This window comes from Hemicordylus capensis, chromosome 6 (genome assembly GCF_027244095.1).
Source record: "Hemicordylus capensis ecotype Gifberg chromosome 6, rHemCap1.1.pri, whole genome shotgun sequence".
Taxonomy (NCBI): Eukaryota; Metazoa; Chordata; class Lepidosauria; order Squamata; family Cordylidae; genus Hemicordylus; species Hemicordylus capensis.
Window position 1 is genome coordinate 28307643 of NC_069662.1, and position 13867 is coordinate 28321509.

Genomic DNA, 13867 nt, shown 5'->3' on the forward strand with positions numbered 1-13867 from the left:
ATCTACACTGGCTGCCGATATGTTTCTGGGCAAAATACAAGGTGTTGGTTATAACCTATAAGGCCCTAAACAGCTTGGGCCCTGGGTATTTAAGAGAACATCTTCATCATGAACCCCACCGCCCATTGAGATCATCAGGAGAGGTCCGTCTGCAGTTGCCACCGGCTTGTCTGGTGGCTACTCAGGGATGGGCCTTCTCCGTTGCTGCCCTGAGGCTTTGGAATGCGCTCCCTAGTGAAATAAGAGCCTTCTCATCTCTGACAGTTTTAAAAAAGTCTTTAAAGACGCATCTGTTCACCCAGGCTTTTAATTAATATTTTTTAATGGTTTTATGCTGTTTTAAAATATTGGCTTAAAATTTTTTAAATTGTTGTAATATTTTTAAACTTTTTGTTTTTGTTTTTAACTAATATTTTATTATAAACCGCCCAGAGACATAAGTTTTGGGTTGTATAAAAATATGTACAATACATAAATGAATAAATAAGTAGGTAAGAGGAGGGGGAGTGATAATCTGTGAGACAGGTGCTGGGTAGGACAGTACCTTGTTACCCAGCCCTCCTACTCAGCATTTTAACAAGGTGGGAGGAAAGGCTTAGCTCCTCTCTCACACAGGATCACTCCCACCTCTGCCTACCTGGTGGTTTGCTCACACACAATTGAAAATCACAACTCTGCATCGCTTCAAAAGCTGGGTAAGTTGCTTGTCCTACGCTGTTTTCATTCGTGTGAAATTTTTATGCTCCATAGGGAAGGAAGTTTTTGGGTTTTTTAAAACCAAATATTTTTTTCTATCTAGAGGGGTCTGGGAGTCCTGGGTTCTCACCTCTTCCATGGGCTTTGTTTTGTGGCCTTGGGTAAGTCTTTTTCTTGGCCAAAGTTATCCATTTGTAAAAAATGAAACAATGACCTGCCTGTTGTTGTGAAGATGAACAATGAGAGAAAAGCATTTTTTCAAAATAATTAGAAGGTGCCATATAAACTGCATGCAGTGGCTGCAGGGGAATTCCTCTAGCACTTCAAATTTCTGCTTCTCTGTGAAGCTAACTAGGAGGCCTTAAGGCAGCTCATAGTCTTTAGTCTAACCTACTTAACAGGATCATTGTGAAATGAAAAATATTTTTGGAACAACAGAATGCAAATGTAATACATTCTTACATGGCATTTCCCACCCTCAGTCTTGAGAGAGCAAGCGAGAGAGCAGTTTAAAGATGATGATGATGATGATTAAGATTAATAATAAAATTTAGAGATCACTTTTCAACAACAAAGTTATCTAAGCGGTTTACATAGCAAAATTATAAGAAAATGGTTCCCTGTCCCCAAAGCGTTCACAATATAAAACAAAACAACCCCCCCCGCACACACACACACACACACGGCAGACATCAGCAACAGCCACAGAAGGCATGCTGGTTTTGAATAGGAACAGTTGTCTTTCCCAGATAAATATAATAAAAACCACCATGTGAAATTGTGCCTATATGCCCAGCTAGCAGGGATATGTAGAGTTAAAGTAAAGTTGTGCCGTCAAGTCAGTGTCGATTTCTGTTGCCCACAGAGCCCTGTGGTTGTCTTTGGTATATAGGAGGGGTTTACCATTGCCTTCTCCCGTGCCCTATGAGATGATGCCTTTGAGCACCTTCCTATATTGCTGTTGCCCAATATAGGAGTTCCCCATATTCTGGGAGACACAGCATCAGGGATTCGAGCCAACAGCCTCCTGCTCTCTAGGCAGATTGCTTCCCCACTGCACCATTAGGTGGCTTTACCAGGGGAAAATCCACACAAGCCGATCAGAAGTGATAATTTTGGCAAGTGATAATTTTGGCAAGTGCAAGTTCTCCCCTTATAGTATTGGATTGGGAGGAGAAGCTGCAGCTGCTGACATTCTTCTTAATGAAAGGCACTGTCCTGTCATTCTGGCAGTCTTAAATTTGAGGCCAGTTTGCTGAGTTTGGGATGATGTGGGACATGAAAGTTGGAGTTCCTCATGTGCTCTCTTATACTCATCTGAATTTCTGTTTCTATCTCTAGATAGAAAAAACCACTGTTCTCCTAGCAACATGGTCCTACAGGTCAGCTTTATACCATATGGATTTTGAATGTACAGCTTGTGTTTGAGTCCTGAGGCTCGGGGTCCCACATGCGGGTTGGGTAGGCGACATACGGATTCAGGTGCGAAAGCACATTTTAGAACTGGGTAACAACAAAATGGCTGCAGTGCAGGAAGCTGTAAAAATCTTGGGCCTGCAAAATGAAGCTCTGCTTCACCGGGGCTTCCCACCAGCAGTGAAAATGGAAGAGCAGGACTTGGAAGAATACAGGCCAGAAGAAGGACTGAAGGGGATAGGAAAACCTCCATTTATCATCCAGGCTGGGACATCTGGGGACCTTCTGAGGTGGCTGACGTTGCACCAGACCAGGAATGAATGCCGGGAGGTCCCACAGCGCTGGGAAGTCCAGTGGCAGGAAACTGTCACTCCTGAGGTGACATTGGGCTCCTCTCCCGCCTGGGGCAACCTTCTAGTACCGCAGCTCACGTTGGCTGATGACGTTGAGGTCTATCTGTCCACTTTTGAGCGTGTGGCTGATGCCTGCCAGTGGCCAAGAGAACAGTGGGTGGTCCGCCTAGTGCCCTCCCTCTGCGGGTTAGCCCAACAGGCTTACAGCCGCCTCAGTGCTAGAGACAGAGGAGACTATGGGAAGGTGAAAGCCGCCATTTTGTGCTCCTGTGACCCCAGCAGTGAGACCCGGCGGCAGCGCTTCAGGCGTTATGGCTTCCAGGAGGCCGAGGGCCCTCGCCAGGCTTGTGGATCCCTGCGGGAGCTTTGCCGTCTCTGGCTGAAGCCAGAGATCCGCAGTAAGGAGCAGATCCTGGAACTGCTGGTCCTGGAGCAGTTTCTGAACATTTTGCCGGAGGAAATGCAGTCCTGGGTTGGAGAATGTCGCCCGGAGACCTGTGCTGAGGCTGTGACCTTCGCGGAGGAGTTTGCCTTGAGGCAACAGGAGACTGAGAGATCAGACCTGCACGTAAGCAAAAATTTGGCTTCCTACTTATTTATCATTATAAAATAATATTTTATGACTTATTTATGATTTTTAAACTTTTAAAATATTATTTATTTATTATCTTTTATTTTATTATAATATAAATAAGTTATTATTATGTACTGTATGTCCTGCTCCTCTGATGCAGTTGTGCTCTGGCTTACAACTTATAAAACAGATTAAAATAACAATAAAACAAGAGAACGATAAAAACAACATACGGAGAAAAACAAAACAGTAAGAATAAATAAAACACTAAACAGTCAGGTGAGTCTCACAATTGGTGACGGTGAGACCTGCCTGCAGAGGATTTGTGGGGAAAGCAGGCTTAGCAACTGGATTGGCCACCCACACGACTGCCGGCTCCGTCACGGAGCTAACTAGTAGTGTGCATGGTTCGGTTCGGGCACAATTGAAAAGCCCTCCGGACCGGTTCGGAATTCTGGCGGTCCGGAGGTTCGGAAGGGTGGGGGAGTGTCTCTTTAAGGGTGGTGGTGGTAGTACTCCCCCCCCCGCCGCTCTTCCCCCTCCGGCGCTGGTGCTTTAAAAAATCTTCTTGGGGCGGCAGAGTTCCTCCCTGCCGCCCCTGCCCCCGTTGTTGTCCTTCTAAGCTTTAAATGGAGAAGAGCGTGCATGCGCCCTGCGCGGTGCGTGCGCTTGTCTTCGCCGCTGGCGCGCACGGGCCACATTATGTGGTGCGCACGCGCCAGCGGCGAAGACGAGTGAGCGCACCGTGCAGGGTGCATGCGCGCCGCTAGCTCTTCTCCATTTAAAGCTTAGAAGGACGACGACGGGGGCAGGGGCAGCAGGGAGGAACTCTGCCGCCCCAAGAAGATTTTTTAAAGCACCAGCGCCGGAGGGGGAAGAGCGGCGGGGGGGGGAGTACTACCACCACCACCCTTAAAGAGACACTCCCCCCAGTGCCGGACCACGCTTCTGTGGTTCCGTGCACATCCCTAGAGCTAACGGGGCCTGTGGGGGTTGGGGGCTGCGCAGCCCCAGGAAGTTCCAGGATGTCCTGCGCAAGCGTGCGGGGCATCCTGGAGAGACCCCCCAGGGCCAGGAGGCTTGTTTCAGTCTGTTGGGATGAGAATCCCCCTTTGGCTATCTGAGCCAAGGGATGAGGAGAGCCCCGTTCAGAGCCGGGGAAGTGGCTCTTGATTCGTGGAGGAGCTGTTTGTGCCAAAATTGGATGGCCACACCGGGCCATGCTCCCTGTTGTCAAGGGAACGGTGGTGATCAGAAAAGCCTTTCTTTACCTCCTTCAGCACCATCCCCCATAAGCCAATGCTTGATATTATTAGGAAGGGGTCTGTCCCCAAAGAAGGGGTCCGAAGAGGTGATCCTCCCAAGGACCAGGGACGGGGTTGAAACTGGATGGATCCCCTTCCTCAACTGAGCTCCCTGTAGGCCCAAGCGGGGAGCATCTGGAAATGGGAAACATTGGTGATAAATCTGAGCAGTGGGAGGAAGGTACTTCTGCAGTATGTGAGCCTCCTTCCCTTTGCCTGAGCAACTGGGTGCCCAGCACTGCCAAAGTCCCAGCACGCAAAACAGGGCCCGATCCAGCCACCATTTTCTTCTCTTTTTTTGGTTGGCTTGGCCCTGGAGCCTGCTCGGCAAAGCTCATGTGGGGTGGAGAGTGGGCCAGCCCCCACAGGAGAGCGGTCTGTGTCAGGGGCTGACTTCCTGTTTGACATGCCCAGGGACTTTTCTGTATGGGGCAGTATATAATATAATGTAATGTAATGTAATGTAATGTAATGAAATAAATAAATAAATAAATAAATAAATGCTCTGGCTGGCTATTGACAACCACAACGGTCCTTTTTTTGTTTTTGTTCTTCTTCTTCTTCTTCTTCTTCTTCTTTTGCTGTGTGAGAGTGAAAAAAGGGAAATCTATAGTTTCCTGTCTGATAAAGGAATGGAATGAAAGGCAAAAGGGTGAAAGAATGAAGAGCACTGTGGCTCCCATGCTGTCTTGAAGCAAGACAAGGCGGAATTGAGGCTCCTCCTACTCTAGGGAGGGAGGGTGTTGAGGTTTCTGATTGGCCCTAATTATGAGCGAGTAATGAGGAGTACCCTGCTGTTGGATGCACTCTTTATCTGCTGGAGAATGTATAGAATGGAAGCCTCTTAGAAATAACAAAAGAAATACCTGGATGTCTTGATGTTTACGCCTAGGCCAGTAGTTAATCAAAGTTATTTTGCTTTAGTCTTCTGTAGTGAGAGCTTTCTTGGGACTGTTAATGAGGTACTGTTGCTCTGCCCTGCTGTTCATTCCAAATGATGGGTTTGGTTCCTCCTCAGGTCACCGTTCGGATGAAAGTGGAGGAAGTGACCTCTGAGGAAGAGATGCCATCTCCTGTTGCATTGTGGGATGTCTCTGGCTCTCGGTCCCATCTTGATTGCTTCTCGGAGGAGGCAGTGGGATGGAGAGAGCCCCTAGAACTGCAGCAGCAGCATGTGCTTACCTGTGTCCCCAAGGAAGAAGCTCAGCCTCCACAGAAAATGAGTAAGTGTTTGCGTGTGTTTGCGTGAGAGAGACCCTTGTATCACACCCGAGAGCTATGTTCAAAGATCTAGGGGTTACCTTAGCCCTATTCAGATATTATGTTGAACAAGTGTACAGCTTTTTGAACACTTACACATGGTTTTTGTGTGAATGACTGATACCGTGTTCATTTTTAAAAGCCAACCTGGGTGTAGATCCCTCAAATTTATGGTGCAGCTAAGAAGTGTACCCCTGTTCCTGTGTTCAGCTTTATTCATTAATTCATTTGAGTTATAAACTGCCCTTCCAAAAATGGCTCAGGATGGTTAATGTGTGAATAACTGTATCTGTATATGGATCTCTATCTTCAAACACCACACACTCGTTGTATAAGTGTTGAACATAACCTGCAAATCAGGCTCTCCTTTCTGCTAATTCTGCTGGCTCAGACCTCCCATCAGGAGACTTGTGCCCTAGGTTTGTATGTGAGCAATGGTGTCCCCAAAGTCTGAGCTTTAGTCCAAAATCTAGATGCATCTCTGGAAATCTCTATTGGGGTGCTAAATATCCTATAAACCCCACTTCCAGGGAGACCTCCAGGCTGAAAGCATTGTTTTTGGCAGGGTGTGGTTGCACCCCAGCAATGCTACCCAGGGGCCAGCCATCCTCCCCAGGAACTTGTGTCAGCAAAGATGCTTGGGAAGGAGATCATGGTTATGTTTATCCTTCCAATAACACCGTGAGGTAGGTTAGGTTGAGAGATAAGTGACAGGCATAGAGTCACCCCATCGGTTTCATGGCTGAATGAGGATTTTAACTCAGGTTTCTGGTCCTAATCCAACACTATAACCACTGCATCATGTTGGCACTCGTAGTCCAGCATGCTGTCCAGAGCACAAAATTGTTTTCAAAAGTCACTTGCTGAAGGCCACCTAGCAAGTAGGATTTGATCCCAGGTTTTCCTGCTCTAAAATGTCCAACGCTCTGTCTGCTAACAAATTTCTTTCTCTTTATTGTTCCTTTCCTGCTTGTTTGCATGTTTCCTAGTCATTTGTGTTTCTTCCTTGCAAGGCTATGGGCTGCGCTTTGGATCTTTTTAAAAAGCAGCTGAATATGTGCCCAGACGACTGTTATAGACACACATGAGCTTAGCAGTGTCTTTGCATGAGTAAATTTTTAAAAAGGAGAAAGGGAGGTTCAAATACACTTCTGATTCTGGGAAAACCTGGAAGTTACAGGGCTATGTGCTGTCAGGAAAAACAAAATTAGCTGCCTAATGTTGCAATACATGAATAGGTAAATAGTGCTTTTCAGCAAAAGTTCTCAAAGTGGTTACTATAGAAAATAAATAAGATGGTTTCCTGTATGAAAAGGGCTCACAATCTAGAAAGAACATAAGGTAGATACTATTTATTATTATTATTATTATTATTCACATTTTATGTCCTGCTCTTCCTCCAAAGAGCCCAGAGCAGTGACTACATACTTAAATTTTTCCTCACAACAACCTTGTGAAATAGGTTAGGCTGAGAGAGAAGTGACTGGCCCAGAGTCACCCAGCAAGTCTCATGGCTGAATGGGGATTTGAACTCGGGTCTCCCCGGTCCTAGTCCAGCACTCTAACCACTACACCATGCTGGCTCTCCTAGCGATAGCCAGTGGAGGGTTGCTGTAGAGGGGTTGGGTAGGGCCTGTTGCTCTCTCCCTGTTAAATGTCAGAGAATCGCCACTTTAAAAGGTGCCTCTTTGCTCAGTTGTATGCTCATCTTTAGTGTTGTATTAAGAAGAATCCTAGAGAGGAATGGCTGCAGAACAATGGCCAGGGTAGGGAACCTTACAGCATGGCTAAACTAGTGTAGTAAGCATTGTTGCACAAATCTGAGTACTTCTTTAGTGAGAGTCTATGGTTGCATTCAGACATTTTTTAAAAAGCTGTACATGGTTACAGTGGCACTAACAGGTTAGAAGTCCCACACGTGGATCATCCTCATTCGCCCTCGTGCCCTGCCGCCCACTCTTAGGGTGGGGTTTGTCTGAATAGGGAAGCACCCTCTCTGTGATGTGGGCACTTCCATAATCACCAAACTGGAACGATCCCGCCTTACAATCATAGAACTACCCACCATTACGGATATGGCACTTCCCTATTCGGACAAACCCCACTCTTAAGCATGAGCAGTGGGGCACAAGTTGACTGATGGGTTGGGGTGGTACTTCTGACCCCTTCACGCAGCTATGGAAATTTAAAATGTCTTGAATGGGGGCTTAGCTCCATGCTAAAACCCCAAGCCCTGGAGCAGAGATCCGGGCCAGATGGGATGAATGGCATCGTTTGGCATAGTTTCCCCTTTTCAGCTGGTGTAGGCATATCCTGGACTTTCTCCGTGCATTGAACATGTTTGAAAACGTTTGCAAAGTTTCTGGTTTATCCCTTTGGATTGCTCTCCATGGTCGCTTTTGTGGGCTGCTTTTCCCTCGGAGGGACAAACCAGTCACTCTCAGCTGAGACCAAGATTGCTTCAACGGGGACATAAATGTGCTCTTTCACACACAGCTGCTCTTCTTACTGGGTCAGCAAGCTTCTTAAGCCGGTTTGTGCAGGTTGCACCTTGCAGGTAATACTAGCCTTAAACCAGTACAGGCTCTGACTGGTTTAGTGGGTGGGTGTGGGGATGCCTACCCGGAAGCTCCTGAGGCTAGACGTGGTATCCTGAGCAGAGACAACATGGTTGCTAAGCAACCCCTGGGGCTGTGCTTGAGGGTGCAGGGATCTTGTTCTGTCTTTGAAGGGCTTGGATCAAACCAGGTACAAGCTGGAGTGTGGAACAGGGCTTTCCCAAGCATTTGTGGAAACGGAAGCCCTATGCGGGCATTATGCTGGCCGTACAGACAGGTGTCTGGACATATTTATTGAACAAATTTCTAGACCGCCCAAAACTTCTGGGCAGTTCCAATCAAAACACAATCAAAACAAAATTAAAGCATTAAAAACAATTTAAAACTTAACAAGTTAAAAGTATTAAAACTGTAAATCTAATTAAAAGCCTGGGTGAACAAATGTGTCTTGATTAACTTTTTAAAATGTCCTTGTCTTTGTGTGGATGACTGTACATGTGTTCATTTTAAAAGTGCAGGCCCCCTCAAAGGCAAAGGTACAGACAGGAAGTGTACTATAGTATATGTGTCAAACACCTAATGTTTGAATAACTGTACATGTGTACAGATCTGTGTGTGTGTTCCCTGTACACAGACTGTCCGTATGTTGAACATCATGCGTACACAGGGTTTAAGTTTCAGCTTCATATTTGCCTAATGCTTATTGTGACAGTCCCACACGTCTGTTTAAGAATACAGTATGCATCATTCCTTCTGTGCTTAATGGAGTTTTTTGGTATGGGTGTGAATTTTTCCCCGTGCTGGAGAAGCAAACCTTGAAATTCAAAAGTATTAACACTAGGCTAAACGAAAGAGAAACAAATATTCACAAAAGTGTGTGTCTGTGTGTGTGTGTGAGTGAGAGAGAGACTGCCAATGAGTGGGGCTTGGTGCTTTTTTCCAAATGGATGGGCACTGCTGCCCTTCAGTTTCAAATGCAGTGGAGGAACACACAGCACCTAAAGCTTTTAAACCCAGAAAGCTCTTTAAAACAGTGTGGCATGGAAAGCTGCATTACTCCTTGCCACTCACGTCACTAGACATGGCTGAGGTGTGCTGTACGTTTGCAGCAGCATGGAGTGGCATAGTGGACTGCACTACTTCAGATGGCAGGTGCGGCCATCATGTAGAATTAAAGGCCCTCCTACTTGGAAAAAGCCTTTGCAAGTACAAAATTAGCAAGGAGGGAAAACGAGTGGAACCTTTCTCCCTGATATGGTTTTGTTTTACTTAGGTTGGTTCCCTGCCCCTCCCCTTGAAAAAGAAAAAGGAAAAGTGGGAGTGCATTAAAAATCATCTGCAGTTCATCTGTAGTCTGACATAGCAGAATCCACTTTATCACTTCAGTCTTGTCCATTTGCTGCATATTTTGACCAGACTGTGAATCTCTGCCTTGAGAGTTTTACAATCTAAACTGTGCAGATAAGACACACACATTGCAAACTCCTTGGGGCAGGGGCTTATGTCACTCTACTCTACACTTGGGTTTGTTTTTTGTGTGTGGGGCTTATGTTCTGTAAAGTGTTCAAAACAATAATAATAATAATAATAATAAATTTGATTTCTATACTGCCCTTCCAAAAATGGCTCAGGGCAGTTTACACAGAGAAATAATAAATAAATAAGATGGATCCCTTTCCCCAAAGGGCTCACAATCTAAAAGAAACATAAAATAGACACCAGCAACAGTCACTGGAGGTACTGTGCTGGGGTGAATAGGGCCGAAATGCTATATGAACAATAGTGATTAATATGGCAAAAAAGCCAGGGATTGAAAATGAGCAGACAAACGGAGTCTGCTGAGAATCTTGTCTTGCAGCAGTGACTAGATCTCACTGCTCCCCAAGACCTTGCAAAATTAATTCATATTTAAGACCAGTGTAACGAATGCAGCTGAAAACATAGTGTTACATAATTGTCCACTTTTTGTTGTTTTCTCCCCTTCCTGACAAACACTGAAATTTATGGGGTTTGAATCCAAGTTTGTTTTGTTTTTAATGGCAGGCAGCTCCTGAAGTTGATTCCATTGCTGGAAATAATTTGAATGTGGTGATGAGAAAAAAATAAATTGGTGTCTTCCTTTTTTAATCTCGGCAGATGCCAACATTACCAGCCAAGCTGCAGACCAACCTTCTGAAAAGGGCCTTGGAGCTTTGGAGATACCCAGGGATACTTGGGCAAATGTGGGTGAGGCAACCTCCTCTGAGTGGGAGGAGGACAGGCGGGCAGGTGAGGAGGGCGGTGGCTCTTCAGAAGACGAACTTGCCACCCAGAGAAGAGCACCGAAGAGAAGAGGTCCTTCATTCCTTCCTTCTCAGACCTCTGAGACAAAGGTGGTGCTGCAGAAACTTAAGGCCCCAGAAAGCCAATCAAGGACATTCTTCTGGGGGGAGAAACCTCACCTGTGTCGAGAGTGTGGGGAGAGTTTCAGAGGGAAGCAAGAGCTTGCCCTGCACAAAGGAATCCACCGGCGGGAGAGGCCCTACCCTTGTGCCGTTTGTGGGAAGAGATTCACCCGGCTGTATCACCTCACCACGCACCTGCGGATCCACTCGGGCGAGAAACCGTACCACTGCACCGAGTGTGGGAAGCGATATGCGGACGCCTCTAACTTCTACAAGCACCAGAGGAGCCACTCGGCCGAGAAGCCCTACCACTGTACAGAGTGTGGGAAAACCTTTGGGGACCCGTCCAATTTCTATAAGCACCAAAAAAGGCACCGAGGGGACCGGCCTTATGTCTGTGACACATGTGGGGACTGCTTCAGCAAGCACAAGGATCTCCTCGCTCACCAAAGGATCCATGAGGATGGGAGAGTCCCCTCTCTGTACTGACTAGAGGGTGGGATGGAATCATTCTTATCTGCAGTCTCCTTGGAGATAACATAAGCAGTGCTTCAGAAGCAGTCTCTGATAGAACACAATATACTGGTCCAGATCCTGCTTAGGGACATAGGACACTGCCTTATTCCAAGTCAGACTGTTGGTCCATCTAGCTCAGTACTGTCTATACCAGTGTTTCTCCATGATTTTAGAGTCATGGACTGGTACATTCTTCATGCGCAGTTTCCCAGACCAGCAGTTACTAAAAGGGTCACCCCCCTCGCCACCACCCCTACCCCCAGTGATGTCACATGCAGAAAGGGCGGGGCTCAAGGTCCACGGAGCCCAGGTGAGCAATCCAGAGCTCATTTCTAGGCAAGCAGCCCTTGCTGTTAGATAACGTTCATTTCGCTTCCTCAAAACAAACATTATCCAGCAGTGAGGGTTGCCTGGAAATAAGCTTTAGTGAGCTCCCGGCAGTGGCTCCAAAATTGTTTTTTATTTTTTTGGGGGGTGATTTTTTATTAGTGATGCCTTATGGACCAGTATCCAGCGCCTCGCGGACCTTCACCGGTCCACGGACCGGTGGTTGAGAAACACCGGTCTATACTGACTGGCAGTGACCCTCCAAGATTACAGGCAGGAGTCTCTCCTGGCCCTACCTGGAGGTGCCAGGGAGTGAACTGGGACCTTCTGCATGCAAAGCCGATGCTCTAACACTGAGCCGTTCCCTCAAGGGTACAGCACTCACTCATCATCTTGCATCCAAATGCAAATCAAGGCAGAACCTGCTTAGCAAAGGGGATAATCCATTATTGCTACCACAAGACCTGCTCTGCTCTCCAAAGCACTGTGGCCAGGGGTGTAGCTAGGGGAGAGTGGGCCCAGTGTTCACCCCTCTCTCCAGCAGCCCCTTGGTGTGAGGGAGACAATGAAGAAAGTAGGGAGGGGTGGAACTGGGGGGTCCTCAGGAGCTGGGCGGCCCGGGTTCTTTGAACCCATCTGCTCAATTATAGCTACATCCCTGACTGTGGCAATGCTGCAGGCTTTGCCAGAGTAAAAACAGCGAGGGTGGGAGAGTCATTGTGTTTTGGCTCATCTATGGGTCGTGTTCACTGTTCCTGACAACATGCGCTTGGGAGCACTGAGAACTGGGGAGAGACAGACGAAAGCAGGGTTGCACAACTTGCGCTCTCTAGCTCTTGTTGGACTACAACTCCCATCCTCCCCACCCAGTGGCCAGTAGTCAGGGTTGATGGGAGTTGTAGTCTGACAACAGCGGGAGGGCCGTAGTTGCCCAGCACCATTAAAGAGTTGCAGTCACTCAGTACCACTAGGGGGGCTCTCCAGCAGAGATATGCAAGGGGTGTGATGTGCAATTGTGCACGTGCCCATTGCCCCCTCCTCATTGTTTCAAAGCAAAGTGGCTGGCTTACTGACACACTGGAGTTGCCATTGTCAGTTGCTGGCCATAGTGGTATGAAGGGCTTTGCTTGCATCTTCTTTGCCACTGATCCTCAGCAAAGGCAGTTTAAAAACCAAAACGGAAATCACTCTGGGAGAACGAATGAAGACCGAGAGAGAAATTTCTTAATGCAATTGCTCACAACCTGTGGTGTTTTCTTTTTGTGAGGAGCATGTGGAAATGCTGGTGATGAGATATAACAAAAATATTTTTACCTCATTAAAAAAACCAAATAAAAATTAAAGTGTCAATGATATTTGTATCGTTTCTCTGTGCCGCAGATATACTGCAACACGTCAGACCATTTTGCTACTTGAGGTACCAACAGCTGAATCCAAGAGAGAAACATTACAAAATTTCTATATGAAATGTTTTTGTTGTGGTGTGCTTGTTGTTGAAAAGGTTTTAAAAAGGCTTTCTCTCCCCCACCCAGAGACACTTTCTGGTTTCCTGGCAATGTTTCTGAGGAGGTGCTGGAAACTAAAGTTCTGGCTGCTGTCACCCATGCTTCAACCTCTGCTAACCAGTATAGTAATATTAAGCATTTCAAAGAAAGTGGCCTCAATCCAGAGGAAGTTAATCACTCTTCAGTCCCACTGAAATTAAAGGGATTTAAGTTAGTCATTACTAACTCATTTCATTGGCTGATATTCTAGCTAAATTTACTAGAGGAAGTCCTACTGAAATTTAGTCATCCTTTAGAGTAACTTGAGTAGTAATATTGAGAAATTTAGTTGGACTCCAGCCACTGATTTCAAAAGTGCTGAAGCCTAACTAATATTCTCTGGATTTAAGATGTTATCTCAGTAATTTTTGCCATAATCCTGCTAGGGTGGGTCAGTATTGTTATCCCCATATTTCAGGTGGGAGTCTGAAACAAAGAGATTGGCTTGTCTAAGGCCAGTTGGTTAGCAGTGTCCTTTAATTTCCCCCCATCTGTGTGTAGAAGGAGTTTTGTTCTGGGCGGCAGTATCAAGGCAGTGTGCGTGCACGTGCATTCTGAGTGGGACCTTCTTGATTCAACCTGAGTGGGATCTAAAATGAACTGAGCAGACATTAAAAAAAAAAAGTGTGAGCATGTGCACACCTTAGAGAGGACACTGCTGGTGAGCTAAGAGCCATCATAAGAATTGGCCAATAAAAGATTTAGATTCTTCTATCAATACAAGATTTGAACCAGGGACTTGACGTTTCATTTTCCTAGCCACAACTCAGAGGGTTTCAGAAGTGGAATATGTAGGGGAGGGAAGAGTAAAATCTCCTTCTACAGGCCTGAAACTACAATTGACGTAGGATACAATGGAATTGCTCTTCCCCTAAGTTCTCACAACATGGGATGGGCAACGTTAATATCTGTGGCTTTATTTTCCTCTGGTGTGA

The 13867-nt window shown here is 46.3% G+C and overlaps 2 protein-coding genes across 4 annotated transcripts in view; one reads left to right on the forward strand and one right to left on the reverse strand.

The window, feature by feature from the left end:
• LOC128330179 (zinc finger and SCAN domain-containing protein 32-like) overlaps positions 1–5370 on the reverse strand; it is a 22831-nt gene extending 17461 nt beyond the window's left edge. Inside the window, exon 1 of the mRNA XM_053262611.1 lies at positions 5210–5370. The gene's annotated coding sequence lies outside the window, so the exon portion shown is untranslated. The remainder of the gene's footprint in view (positions 1–5209) is intronic.
• The window catches only part of LOC128330176 (zinc finger protein 397-like), a 16263-nt gene extending 3525 nt beyond the window's left edge, over positions 1–12738 (forward strand). For all 3 annotated transcript variants that reach the window (XM_053262602.1, XM_053262601.1, XM_053262603.1), the window contains exons 2-4: positions 2038–3033; positions 5362–5566; positions 10298–12738. In XM_053262602.1, coding sequence (XP_053118577.1) covers positions 2215–3033; positions 5362–5566; positions 10298–11034 — 1761 coding nt within the window. In that variant the 5' untranslated portion in view covers positions 2038–2214 and the 3' untranslated portion in view covers positions 11035–12738. The remainder of the gene's footprint in view (positions 1–2037; positions 3034–5361; positions 5567–10297) is intronic.
• The last annotated feature ends 1129 nt before the right edge of the window (positions 12739–13867 follow it).